The 13,841-nt window shown below is 44.3% G+C and overlaps 2 protein-coding genes across 8 annotated transcripts in view; one reads left to right on the plus strand and one right to left on the minus strand.

Annotated features, from left to right (window-relative positions):
- Positions 1 to 443: 443 nt before the first annotated feature.
- sidt2 (SID1 transmembrane family, member 2) lies at positions 444 to 12,773 on the minus strand. Of its 5 annotated transcripts, none has more exons than XM_035623276.2 (27): positions 11,923 to 12,773; positions 11,701 to 11,822; positions 9,927 to 10,091; positions 9,728 to 9,773; positions 9,228 to 9,329; positions 8,904 to 8,987; positions 8,635 to 8,800; positions 8,261 to 8,354; positions 7,976 to 8,034; positions 7,693 to 7,719; positions 6,678 to 6,716; positions 6,520 to 6,597; positions 6,296 to 6,358; positions 5,815 to 5,930; positions 5,619 to 5,692; positions 4,835 to 4,901; positions 4,671 to 4,744; positions 4,411 to 4,534; positions 4,041 to 4,158; positions 3,358 to 3,494; positions 3,138 to 3,246; positions 2,255 to 2,331; positions 2,129 to 2,175; positions 1,925 to 2,030; positions 1,716 to 1,826; positions 1,529 to 1,642; positions 444 to 1,363 (listed from the first exon to the last, which is right to left on the minus strand). In XM_035623276.2, exons 1-27 carry the CDS (start codon positions 12,187 to 12,189, stop codon positions 1,301 to 1,303), a joined length of 2,649 nt encoding a protein of 882 aa, XP_035479169.1. In that variant the 5' UTR covers positions 12,190 to 12,773; the 3' UTR covers positions 444 to 1,300. The 5 variants fall into 5 exon arrangements, with proteins under 5 accessions (XP_035479169.1, XP_035479173.1, XP_035479170.1 ...); XM_035623280.2 differs by lacking the exon at positions 11,923 to 12,773 and adding an exon at positions 10,525 to 10,590; XM_035623277.2 differs by lacking the exon at positions 7,693 to 7,719.
- A 1,018-nt stretch (positions 12,774 to 13,791) lies between these two features.
- sik3 (SIK family kinase 3) overlaps positions 13,792 to 13,841 on the plus strand; it is a 31,255-nt gene continuing 31,205 nt past the window's right edge. For all 3 annotated transcript variants that reach the window (XM_035623275.2, XM_047335421.1, XM_047335420.1), the window contains exon 1: positions 13,792 to 13,841. This exon is cut by the window's right edge and continues 1,085 nt beyond it. The gene's annotated coding sequence lies outside the window, so the exon portion shown is untranslated.

Here is a 13,841-nt window from a genome sequence, read left to right on the forward strand (position 1 = left end):
AAAGATAAAAGACGATAACAAAGGCGTATTTTTTGATAAATGTTCCAATATCAATGCATTAAAAGATAGTGAGGCACATATTACTCATCTAGTAAGACCACATCAACCTCTGGTGAAATGGTTTTTGTGTACTTGTACATTCATCTTGATTTGTTGTGTGCATTGAATATTTGATATATTGTAATGCACTTCAAAGTACCATTATTTATTATCACAAAGTATGTGTTTTAGTCGCTTTGGACAAAAGCGTTAGCTAAATCAATGTAATGTAATTCACTTATATTGTTATAAGTTAGTATTGTGTGTAGTTGTTGCAAGTATGTACACTCATCCACACCCTCATTATATTTTTTCATAGAATATGGAAAATCTAGTTTAAAGGTCGCCAACCTCGCCGTTAAACGCAGAAACAGCAAAAGGAAGAAATAAAAGAGACACACAACTGAAAATGAGACTTTTACTCAGTAACCGCTCATTGCAACGCTTGACATTAAAATCTGTTTTTTTATACAGTACAGTGCAAAAAAAATACCTTTGCAGTCAAGAAGTAAATACAATCATTATTATCATCATCGATACTCTCCTATGAGAAGGACGGCTGGCTCGAGGAACTGACCACTCAGAGCACAGTACATGATTAGAACATTAAAGGCCACTGACAGACTGGACATGATTCATGTTGTCATGTTGTAAACACACACACACACACACACACACACACACACACACACACACACACACACACACACACACACACACACACACACACACACACACACACACACACACACACACACACACACACACACACACACACACACACACACACACACACACACACACACACACACACACACACACACACACACACACACACACAGCATATAAACAGCAATTTAAAAATGCATTTTTGATTCATAGGTCAAATGTAATATGGACAGTATAAAATACGTTTTTTTTGCGAGTGTGTACATTGTTATCTTCATCGTCAGCAGTAAATAAACATCGATGACAACAGTTATATCGATGGTGGCAGCGAGAGGACAAAACACTTCAGCGTCACTCGATGGTGATCCAGCGACTCATTGGCAAAACAGTGTCCATACAAGTGGAGGGGGAGGGGCTTACACCCCAGTACTAACTGGCTGATTGGCTGTGAGAGGGCGGAGACACGCCCAGCATTAAAAAAAAAAAGGCTACTGGCTGTGCTCTTTGAGAACGTGAGGGAGACGCAAACGGAGAAAGAAGGACAGTAAGGCAGAGAGGAGGAGCTGAGCTCATCGCAGAAGAACTGACCAATCTAGAAGACGTAGATCTTATCTCTCTGGACGGTGTCGAGGTCGTCATCCATGGTCAGCAGGACCTGAGAGGGAACAGGAGATCGAAAAATTAAAGAAGTTCCACCCAGACACAAGTATTTCTGAATCATCAACGCAACATTGAATTGACAAGTGTTTAATCTTCTCAATTTAATTGTGCGTGTTTACTTGCGTTCAGTCATTAAAGACACAACAAACTCGGATTATACCAGGAAGGATCCAAACATGGCGATGGAGGAGAGGAAGTGCCAGATGTCGTGGTCGTCAAAAAACGAAAGCAGGATACAGTCCCTGTTGTGCTCGCGGGACTCTGCTGGTGTTTTCTGCGGCAGCCGAGAGAAACACAATGAATGAATGAATGAATGAATGAATGAATTGTGTGTTTGTGTTACTGACCTGCCAGGTGCTGAGGCCCTGGAAGAAGAAGTACAGCGCGAATCCCCAAACCACAGCCGTGAAGAGAATACACACCAACGGCAGACACTTGATTCTCTCGCCACTCCGCAGCTTAACACACACACACACACAAAACCCGATTTCTTTAGATACACAGTACAAGACAAGTCTGTTTTGTTTTTTTAAATGCATGGATTCACTCTGCACACCTTCATGATGATGTAGAAGGCAAAGTAGAGCAGCAGGTTGCAGATGCCGATGGCCAGCAGGTAGGAGGCGAAGTCATTAGGTCTCTCTATGAGGCCGTAGGCAGCTCTGCGGCGAGGGAATGAGAGCAGAGGAAGAGACAGATGATGTAATCTGTCTCATATCAATTCATATTATTCCTACTTGACTTCCAGAGAAACACTCACAGGGACCAGTTGACTATGTTCCCCATTACGAGCAGAACCATGCGGTCCTGAAAGACAGAATAACGAGGGGGAATTACAATACAACCCTTCAGCACTATGATGCACAACTCTCTGGTCGTTACTCACAATGTACATAGGTCCACTGCACTGTCTGATGGAATCTGTGTAGATGATGTTCACCATCCTACGCAGGACCCCAGAGTCTGACACACACACACACACACACACACACACACACACACACACACACACACACACACACACACACACACACACACACACACACACACACACACACACACACACACACACACACACACACACACACACACACACACACACACACACACACACACACACAATGTGAGAACGCATATGAAAGCAAACTTTTCACCGGTTCTGATGCGTTTGCAAATTTTCGGGCAGGTCGGAGCACGTTTATTGCCTTAAATTAGTAATTTATTCGTATGACAATAATAATAAAAATAATTCCTTGATTCCAAAAGGTCCTCGCTCTGACTTTGTCAGTGGAGCTCGGGCCCTAATAAAAAAGCAACACACAATATAATATTCTGTGTACAGTCTGTAGTTATTGACTAGTTATTCAGTGGAATAAAACATATGTTAGGTGTTTCTCGTTATAACGAGAAAGTTGCATGTTACAACGTGATAATAATTTTCTCGTTAAAACAAGATCTACTGGAAGAATGTATCGCCAAACATTTTAAGAAACAAGTAGACCCTCCAATTCTCCCAGATGTAAACTGTGTTACAGATCTCGTTTTACCGAGAAAATTATAATGTTCGAGTGAGAAAATGATCTAATTTTAACGAGAACGTTGTCAAGTTATAACGCGAAACTTTCTCGTTGTAACAAGTAATAACGAGGAACACCGGAGATATTTTTAATTCCACTGTGGCAGTTCAGCGCTTCCGTATGTAAACCACCCAGAACATCTAAGAATTAGAATGCCGGCATGTTCGGTTGTTGCTCAGGTTGGTTTCTTACCGAGCCTCCAGCGGCCCATGTAGTAGAGCTGCGTGCTGAGGAGGAGCGTGGCCAGAATGTGGATCACTGAGAAAACGATCCAGAAAACCGTGTTTCCCCTCCCGAAAACCTGCAAACAAACCCCGATCATGAAATGTGTGTGTTTTGCACGTTAATCATCAGCCCATTTTTGCGCTCTGTGTGTGTGTGTGTGTGTGTGTGTGTGTGTGCGTGTACTTACAACTCCCAGCACAGAAAAGAAGATGACTGCAGCCAGGCAGGCGTAGGCGGTGTACGCGCTTGCATTGATGTCTGGGTGTCTCTTCTGATACAGCTTCAACATGCACAGCCCAGCGATCATGTACATGAACGAGGTGTCTGTGAAAGAGAGGTGGGAAGATCGCGACACACACATTTAACCTCATCATCCAAAACAATAAAAAAGAATGAGAAGCAAGTCACTGCAGATCGTTATCACTGAAATTGCAGCTCAGATTTATTGTCGTCATTACAAATGACCGGCTTTCACTCTCTTCAGAAAATAAAATGGGACTTGCGGAGTGATCGTGTCCCATTAACAGACATTCTGCCTTGTCTGGTGAAGCGCCTCTAACAATTGTACTCAATGAATTTCAGAAGCGGTAAGATGCTCTTCCCTGTCAGCCCCGAGCACAATAAATCAAAAGACTATTTCCAACAAGCGACCATATGTATCCTCGCAGACGGCTCAGAGAAAATAATCCCAGCTTCCTCGACCTTCCTTCAAAACGACAGTGTCATCCCTCTGCAGTGTGCAAAACTCTTTCTAGACTTTCAGATAAAAGTTTAACACCAGATGGCTGTGTTATTGCTCGTACTCCGCCGTCGTACGGAGAAACAACACAGGAAGAAGTGAGGTCCAAGTGGGGAAAGAGGCAAACTTACCAAACTGGAAGTTGGTGTAGTTGGGACAGACGTGGTAGCAGGCGCTGAGCAAGCCTTCCATCATCAGGGCGGTTCCCATGGCGTAATACAGACCAAAGTGCTTGGGGATACCACATTCCTGAGGGGGTGGCAGAGAGGAACGTTGCTCTAATAGCTCAGATAAAGTCGAATAATAATTCCAAAAGTGCTGCATCATGTATCTGGGAGTTTCGTTTCTCCCATTTCTAGGTTTTTCTGAACCAGAACGCCGTTGCAAAGGAAGCTGATTCATGTTCACGTTCTCACCCACAATTTATCACAATTCAGTCTAAGATTATACCTGAAATCCAGATTTACTGTGCATGCACGCACGCGCATACTTGTGCCTTACATGCGCGTGAAGATCGTTGCGGACCAGGGCCCGATTGTGGACGATGTCTCTCTTGAGGACAATAAGGAGGAAGAGGAGTCCCAGCATCACGTAACCAAGGTTACTGAGGATGTTGTTGAATGCGCTGCGTGGGAGAAGATATTCATGAGCAGGGGCATAACATAACTTTGACACAGGTCTGTCATCAGTTTAGCCATTTTGTCAGCTGCTGTGATGATGAACGATTCGTGGATTTTCAGCAAGGCGTGCCTGCTACTTACCTCAGGGCTCCCAGGGGGTGGGCACACAGGAAGTTGTAGTAGCAAATGTCCTGGTTTCCTGTGACGTTGACAACCTGCAGGAACAGAGAGGCGATTTTAACGTCCACCTGCAGAGCACATCAACATTTTCGCCACAAGACAAAGGAGCAGTTTACTTGTCGCACCGTTTGATAGGTGATGACCAACTGGACGACCGGCAGGGCGTAGAACACGGCAATGGTGGCGATGTTCCTGGAGAGAAGAACACATTATTAGAGGTTTTATCACGACTATAATGATAGATTTGTTGGAAGGATGCTGTGATTCGTTGTTCCACATGTCTTTGTTAACACAGAATACATATTTTTTACTATAACAACCCCTGAAGTTCTTCCCATCTTGGTTTTGCTGCAGAATAAATGAAGGACGTATGTATATATAGGAGGGAAAACGTCAAAAAGGGTGACAAACTAAAACTGGTCACTAACTATGAGTTGGTGAAATCTATTACACCCAGAGTGTGATGTAAAGGAATCTTTGTTGTGGATTAATTTAAAGCTATTTTCAGAGATGCACGTAAGTCTCGACATTTTCCGAACTTTCCCGGAGGCGCTGTATGTGAGAATGTAAATGTCCGCAAAGCAGATGTTTTCCTACCAACCCTATCGTAAAGTGTCAGAGAGAGCTCATGTGAGAATACAGCAGGAAAAATCTCCGGGAGGCTCACGGAGCGAGCGAGTGGGCCCTCTACCCGGGCGCCACCCCTCGCCCGAATGTTCCAGACATGTTCCTGCTGTTGTGAGCGCCTCTGACACCACAATCTCCTGCTGGGTTCTTCATAAGTAAACAGAAAACTCTGGGAAAATGTCCAGACCCATTTTTTCCTGAACATTTTCCAGAGTTTGTGTCTGAAACAGTTTTTAAAGATTCTAACTCTTCCTTATTTGTCGTTGTTTGTGTGGTCCTCACCAGAAGTAGATTTGGTATTTCTTGCTGAGGATCCTCTTGTCTTTGCGGGCAAGGTCAGACACACACAGAAATTTCTATAATCAGAAAAGGAACTTTATGTTACTGTTACACATCATCAGGTAAAAATTGGCAACAGTAAGGAACAGAAAAGCTGACGAGTTGTGTGCAAGTTGTGTGTATTAAGTCGGGGCCTCACCTTGGTGCGGACTATATTTTTGTCCGAGTTGATGTCATCCAGCGTGTCATAGTCGTCCTCCTCAACTGAGCTCAGAGACTCCTGCCGGCTTCGTCCGACACTGTCCAACGATCGCTCTGATGAGGCGAGGGAGGGGAGAGAAAAGGACGTAGTTTCAAAATGAAAAAGAGACTTTCGGTTTAGGAAAATTTAGAAACATTTAGACAGACGTCTGGATTTGAAAAATTTTGCAATGAGGCAAAGGTGTTCAAACACATCACACCTTTCATTTGTTTTTCAAGCAGAAGATTAGAATGATTCTTGGTACTTTGATCTTTGTACCATCAATATTATTTTGCTGATCATTTCAGTGTAGTCAGATTAGGAATCTGGCCAATTTCCACACATCCGCATCTAAATCCCAATGATTCACACAGTGCTGATTTGTTTTGGGGTGCAAATCTCGGAGCTGATTGCGGCCAATTGCGAAGCAGTGTGTCACCGATGCGGACGGCTATGTGGTGGAGGTGACCGATGATAGGTCGACGTTTGAAAGACTCCTGTCCTGATAAACAAAGACACAGAAAGCCAGTGAGCTGCTTGCAAAGATGAATCCGACTGGAAAACCAGGCTGCGGAGACCAACTGCAGAGTGACAGTGATGGGCCACAAAACAACATGTGTGTGTGTGTGTGTGTGTGTGTGTGTGTTGTGCGTGTGTGCGTACCCAGGTATCCATAGTTGTTATCAGTTGAGGTGGCGCTGTCGGTGATGGCCTCGGAGCTCAGTGTGCTGCCGTTGTCAGCTGATGAGGAACAAGAGAGAAAAATATTATTTCGTTAAATGTGCGACTTACACAAAAACATAAAACTATCCAAAACTCACCAAAGGAGCCATATTCATACGGTGAGGCGGCAGTCTTGCCTGTGGAGACATGACCAAAGTAAGTAAGCAAGTAAACTCCGATGAGTACATGTTGATGAAATGCACGTGCACAAACAAGCCACACAACAACCACCGATACTTGTTAGTGTCCTACTGATGCAAACAACTACAGAAGCAATGCAGCCGAGTCGTTAGTGCATAAACAAAGGGGGCTGACGATGGCATCAATACATGCAGGGATACAATCAGAATTCTTTTTTTCAGGCTCAAAAAGCCTGATCAGATTTAGTGAATGTGGGTAAAATGTGAGTGCTATGAGACTGCTGCAGTGAGAGTGAATTCCAAATTGCAATAACTGTTCTGTCCTGCTGTTTGAAAATCAAATGGTGTCGGCGTACGCTGCAGCGAAGAGACACGGATGCACACAGAGAGGCGGGCTTGTGCTGAAGAAACACGTCAACGAAATTGCACATTCATCTCAATGATTATCTCGACTTCTTTTTTGTGGACCGACTGCTTCTGTTGGTCGATCTTGTTGTTAACAACGTGCACACTCGCTGTGCGTTTCTTCAGGTCGATAACCTGGCACAGCTGTGAAAAGCAGGGGCGATAAACACTTTGATGAAAACAGGAGACTGAGTTAGGGGTGGGCAATCTGACGATCTTATATCAGAATCAATCTTGATTTGGCGTATGATCGATTTCTCATCGATTTTCAGAGGAATCGATCAGATCGCGGGGACGTTTCTGGGTGACTCATGTGCATCTGTATCTCTACGATGCAAGCCATCAATGCTTCACTGTCATGGAATAGTGCCACAATTATGTTATCATATTATTATTCCACAAAGCATTAATGCAACTAATATCATTCTATCTGCTTTTCTTTAAATGCTGTTTATATTGCAAGAGAGTAATTAGTGTGTGAGCTAATGCATGCGGAGCAACTGCAGACAAGTGCCACAGTGTGAGACAAGGCAGCGGGAGCACAAGAGGAGGAACTGTGTCGCTATACCGTCTCCGTTCGTCCCGAGGAGAGAGGCTGAACCACACATTAGCATGAGGGAGAGACAGAGAGTGAAGTGAACAGTCGGTGCACACAGACAGGGTAAAAAACGCTACACAAAAGGATTAAGAGAAAAATGGTTATCGTACTGGATGTTGAGTGTAGTTAAACATCTTGTTTATTATTAGCTTGCATTCTTTAAGTCCATGTCTTTGGGAATGATGGTACGCTCCGCAAACCCTCTAAGGGAGCCCCTAATGGGCCAGTCCATTGCTTTTAGTTGCTGGGTTACCTGTCTCAGCAGGCGAAGTGTCAGCGGGAATCGGAAAGACGTCTCTCTTCTTACTCATTCTGAAAAAAAAACAAAAAACAGAGGAAGAGATGCAAATGAACATCATTTGCATTTAGTATACGGTCGTTCTTGTTGAGCAGATATATGAATACTTCAGTCGCAGATTTAAACCTCTGGGTGAAACTGGGACGGATATGTTCACGTCTGAAGACAACGTCACGATGACACGAGGTCCGATACGAGAGAGGTTTGGGTTTGCAGAGAAAGAGAGTGAAAAAATCTTACTGCTTGTTCTCCAGACAGGCCATGAAGAAGGTGAGCAGGTAGAAGGAGAAGAAGATTCCCAGACAGAACAGCATTCCCATCACATACACTTTCGCTGTGGAGAGAGGAGGAAGATATAGTGTATATATAATCTATTCACATGCTAATACTGCAAGGACCCCTGAGTTTATTGCGTAATGCAACAACACAGCATCGTTACTGAGATCATGTGTGAAGTGAAAGAGACATTTTTAATATGCATGACTCTGGAGAACATTTATCTGTTCCTTTTGGGAACCCTGGGTTTAATTTTTGTTTGCAAACCCAGAAGGAGTTTCAAGAGCACAGAAGCACACCCCTGAGGATGTTTTATCATCTGTACATATGCGACTCACAGTTGATGGCGGGGGACACCACCACGTCGAGGACCTTGCTGCGGTTGCCGGCATCGATCAGCTCATTGGGTCGCAGCGGGTAAAAGCGCAGCGGACCTCCGCATGCCTCGTCCTCAGTTTTTACCACTACCACCACGTAGAAACTGTTGCTGGGGAAATCTTTTCTCTGAGAGGAAACAACAAGAGACGTGAGGAGACAGGATACGACTATGTTCATGTGGTCATGGCATTTTTTTACTTTGGCTTTGTCACAGAGGCTTCCAATCTACCTGCACAGTGATGGCACCTTTTTTGGTCATAGTCTGGTACATCCCAATGAAGGCCACATTGTTGTCAAGGTCGTAGACGGGACACTAAGAAGAGACACAAAATAAAAAATAAAAAGATTAGAGACAAGAGGGGACAAGAAATGAACAGGATTACACAGAACATCACTACAATGACAATGTTTTTGCACTGACACTGTTGACAATTAACTAAATAGTGCTCCCGTGTGGTCTGGGAGTGTAACTACATGCCGACCACAATCAGCGGGGCCACTTGAGGACAGTGGATGTCTGAGTGAGCGGATGGGAAGCAGGAGTAAATTGTACCTGGATGTCCTGAATGGACATCACTGAGCAGGGGAAGTCCATGTCTGAGTTGACCTTGACGATCACAGTGTCCACCCCGTCTGGAAAGTCGTACTTGAAGTACTGAGAGAAAGGGAAGAAGAGAAAGGAGGGGGGGGGGGGGGGGGGGGGGGGATTGGTGTTTTTGCTGAGGACAGAAATTGCTGGGGTTTTCATATCAACACTTATGCTGTATGTAGGATGATGTGATAACTACTGACAAAATTACATGGTTTACTAAAAGGTAAAAGTAAGCAGAAGTAGAAAGCAGGACTTTCCAGTCAAAAAAAATGTCACTACATGAAAAATAATTGTGTAAAAATAGAAATTCAACACCCTCTTTTTTTGTGTACTTTCTTCTGCTTTTCTCTTGTGTTTCTTGTCATCTATCTCTCCACCCTGCAATCTTTTCCTGTGACAGGACTTCCTTGATGAAAAGTAGCACTTGCAATCATAAACACACGTGGTGCCAGGGTGTATACCTGAGGCTGGGATGGTGATGCGGTGAAACTGAATTTCGTGTCTGTCCTGTAATCACAGTTTAAAAAAAAAAAAAGACATGTCACACATACCAGCAAGACACTTTGTTGATCGCTTACAAAACCGCGCCTGACGGCAGACGTACTGCGCTGAGACTGCAGGCGACTAATGCAGAGTGTGATCACATGAAATGTCACTCACAGAAGGGTGAACCTCTCAACACGGCTGACCCTAAGCTGGTAGTTTGTACCCAGGCTCGACAGCGTGGACACGTCCAAAAAAAAGTACTGGGTTTCAGAGGCGGCCCGTGTCGGAGGCTGGCACAAAGTTCGGCCCACATGACTGTAGGTGTACTTCCTCTGGTAGCTGGAGACAGAGAGACCGAGAGACAGAGAGACAAGAGGGTTGAAAAACATTGAAAAGAAAAAGAGGGTTTTGCAATTAACAAGAGCTTAGATGTATTTTTACTGAAAATAAATGGATTTGATTATTTATTCAATGTGTAGACATTTTAAAATGAGGTTTAGTGAAGAAATCAAAGCGTGGAATCTGACTTTTTAAGCAGAGATGGATTTCTTTTACTTCTGCCAGAGTCTTTAACATTATATCAACATAACGAATCCTCAAGGATTGCTATTTTAAGAATGTGATGACCCAGCTAGATAATGTAACCTTCATACTCAAGAGGAAAATCAATAAAATCTCAGCTCCAGAAAATGCTGCGAAAAACTCAGAACTTGTGAATAATGTCAGTTTTAAGAAAAGAATGTGTCCACGGTTAAGAGGAAACGGAAGTTACTTCGCTCAGATGAGTTTATGGTCGCTCATTTGCAGCATGCTGGGCTTCTCATAACTGCAAAGGTGGCTGTCAAAGGAGGAACAGAAAGTCCAAAGTTTGTGAGAGATCGGAGGAGACATGGTGAGTCTACTGTTGCACAACCACAGATAATTTCGCAGAGTGTGGGGGAGACAGGTCACGTCGCACATTATACATGGCTGATGGCTAATAAACAGGTGAACTTCTAGCCTGTTATGAAATCCCACATGATTACGTCAGGGTACAAAAGCTACGTGTCCTATAACGGCCGAGGTACAATCCACGTCATATGGTACGCTGGGCCTATATACTCGTAAAAAGAAAGAATGATCGCAAATCAAAACCAAATCTAAATCATCTCCCTCCTCCGCACAAATAAAAAAGAATCTCAACATGAACACTTAGCATTTACACACTACCTCTTTTAAAGCCATTAGACCCCCCACACAGCTTCACCAGAAAACGTTCATTCATGTCGTAATCGTTTTAAGGTCTACGGGGAAAAACAGCAGCAACAAGCAGACACTCCCAGGGAGAAATCTTTGGCACGCTACTTTATGTACACTGTCTGTGTGCACAGTAAAAACAAGGCGGTAAACGTATAAAAAAAACAGCTCGGATGGACACACAAGCCTGTTCAGTGTTTAGATTAGAGTCCATGTACAATTGATTTTTTCCCATGTTTAGGCTTTGGGGACAAAGGGTCATCACATGCAGCTCATCTAACGTCTGATGTCTCGCTCGCTTTGTATCCTCGTTCTTTGAGGAGGACGTGCAGAACCCACGAGGCAAAAAGGCTACTCGGGGGGGGGACAAAGTGCTACAAGCAGCTGTGACACTTTCTGCGCACAAATGCCAAATTTGACTGAAAGCCCTGATCGTTTGGAACGTGTTGACAGTCGACTATGACTGACACACTCACCTACGCAAAACTCTACGGCGCTGTGCAACGCGAAGAACAGGAAGCGTTAAAGTGGCCAATCTCTTGGAACAAACTATGAATGTTGTGGGGACTGCGCCACAAGCGTTTCAATCGGATGTTGTGGGGTTCGGAAAAAGAGCGGAAAGGAGTGAGGGAACAACACTCAACCTACATCTTCGACATGTGTGCATCAGTTCCAGTTGGCGGCTGACTCGTGTGGAGATGGGGATACTCACAGGCCCCTGAGGATGAGGGGGACTTGGAAAGACAGCACGCCGTGCTTCTGCCGTACCACGAACAGGAACGGACTCTCCAGCGCCTGCGACAACACATCCACGGACACGTGCACTCCTTCAGTCTGCAACAGAAAGGACAGATCATATTTACACTCTGTATTACCTGTCATTATTGAATGAGGGGAGGGGAGGGGGGGGGGGGGTCTGGACATGTGAACGCACCTTGTTCCTGGAGACAGTGTGATTGAACGCATAGATGGTCTGGTTGTCACTGGTGACCGTGTCGTTGTAGGTAACGTCGAACTCCGCGTCCTTCTGGACCACGTTCTTGGTCTCCGACACCGCCCCGCCGCCGCAGGGGGCCTGGGTCACACACAGCCAGAGCAGGGCGGCCAGTCCCGGTCGGACCCAGCCGGCAGCGGGGGAGGGAGCCGGGCCGGGGCCGGGGCCGTTTTTATGTCGAGATTTCCAGCAACTCCGCAGCAACATCTTGTGTGACACACCAGCGTCGTTGTCGTGCTGCCAACAAGACAAGACGCCTCCGGATACTCGAGCCCTGCGCGGCGATGCTAATGAGAACTCCACCCCATTCAGCAGCGACTAGCTCGACCGTGCCGCCACCCCCAACAGCAGTGACTAACAACCACAACAACAACAACAACAACAACAACAACAACAGCTGTTGCTGCTGCTAACGGGCGAGCTAAGGGGACGACGGGGTGCTTACATTCAGCGACGGCTCACTCCTCCTCGTCCTGTCGACGACCACAACAAACAACGAGGAGCTGTCGGCGAAGCGACCGGCGCCGACGCAAGTTTATAACACCACGCGATGACAGCGACGCCCAGTCGCCCCTCATCTGGAAACGCCACAGCCGAGGAAGCTTGCTAGCTGACTTACTTGCTTGCTAGCCAGCTAGCTAGCTAGCCAGCCGTTGCTAACGTTAGCATTGTAGCTTCAGATTTAATGTTTGGATATATCCACAGTTCAGTTCCCAGCGTCGCGGGCTGTTTCAAAAATAACAACACAAGCATAACATGTGCAAGTCCGTCTCATGTGAATGGTTGTCACCGCGCCACGACATGGTGCAGAAAAAAATATGTGTATATATATATATATTTCTCATGCGGTGAGAGTGTTTACAGTCTGGAAAAATCCGTACTGATAGCGCCCCCTATCGCCCGCCCCCGCCACGCTCAGACGGTAAACAAACCGAGCGCGACGTCATGACGTCATATGGCTGCCCTCAAGATCAGTGCTGGGATTTATAATAAAAATAATAATAATAATAATAATTTTATTTATATAGCACCTTTCAGAAGCAGCTTCACAGAGTGCTTTCACAAAAACATAGAAATCAGCATTCCAACAATAATACGTTTATTTCCAGGTCACATATCTGATTAAAAAAAGCTATAAAAGCATTATATGAAGAGTTTATGAATAAGAAAGTTGGCATTTTTACGTGCAGATTTATGTCTGTGATATCACCTTGTGATTTATGAATTAAAAAGTATCAAGTTAATTCTATGGAATCTTCACATCCACAAATCTAAATGGGCTGACTTTTTTAAAATGTGAAAATAAAGAAGACTTTTAATATTTTTGACGTGTATGCTAAGTGCATTTTGAATTTTAAAATTCGGTTGCACAGTGAATACAAACTTAAAAAAATATTGCTCAGGTCAACTGCAGAATCTTTTATAAAATTTGTTAATCTATGTTTTGGTCAGTTATCTCAGTTCTAATTGGGTAAATGAGCTGTTGTCCCCTATTGATCCTGCTGTTTAGGTAATAATACCTTTAGAAAATACAATTTCACCTGATAGTGATTATTTCATAGTGCATATACCAAAAACAGGTTTGCAAATTAACAATAACAATTTGGTACTCAGGGCGTAACAGGGTGCAGTAACGCCTTTCTAACATGGAGTGGTGCTGTTTACATCCTGGTGAGAGGGGCTGAAGTGGAATAGAATAGAATATAATCAGTTTTCCCCACATAGAGTTTCTATTGCATTTCTACAGAACAGGTTACAATAAACTTCTGTATGAGATGACACCACCCGTATTATTTGTCATAAATGATTTTGTAAATAAAATTTGCATTGCTGTTGATTTGTAAGAAATCGATTTTAGC

The sequence above is a fragment of the Scophthalmus maximus genome, chromosome 11 (genome assembly GCF_022379125.1).
Source record: "Scophthalmus maximus strain ysfricsl-2021 chromosome 11, ASM2237912v1, whole genome shotgun sequence".
Lineage (NCBI taxonomy): Eukaryota > Metazoa > Chordata > Actinopteri > Pleuronectiformes > Scophthalmidae > Scophthalmus > Scophthalmus maximus.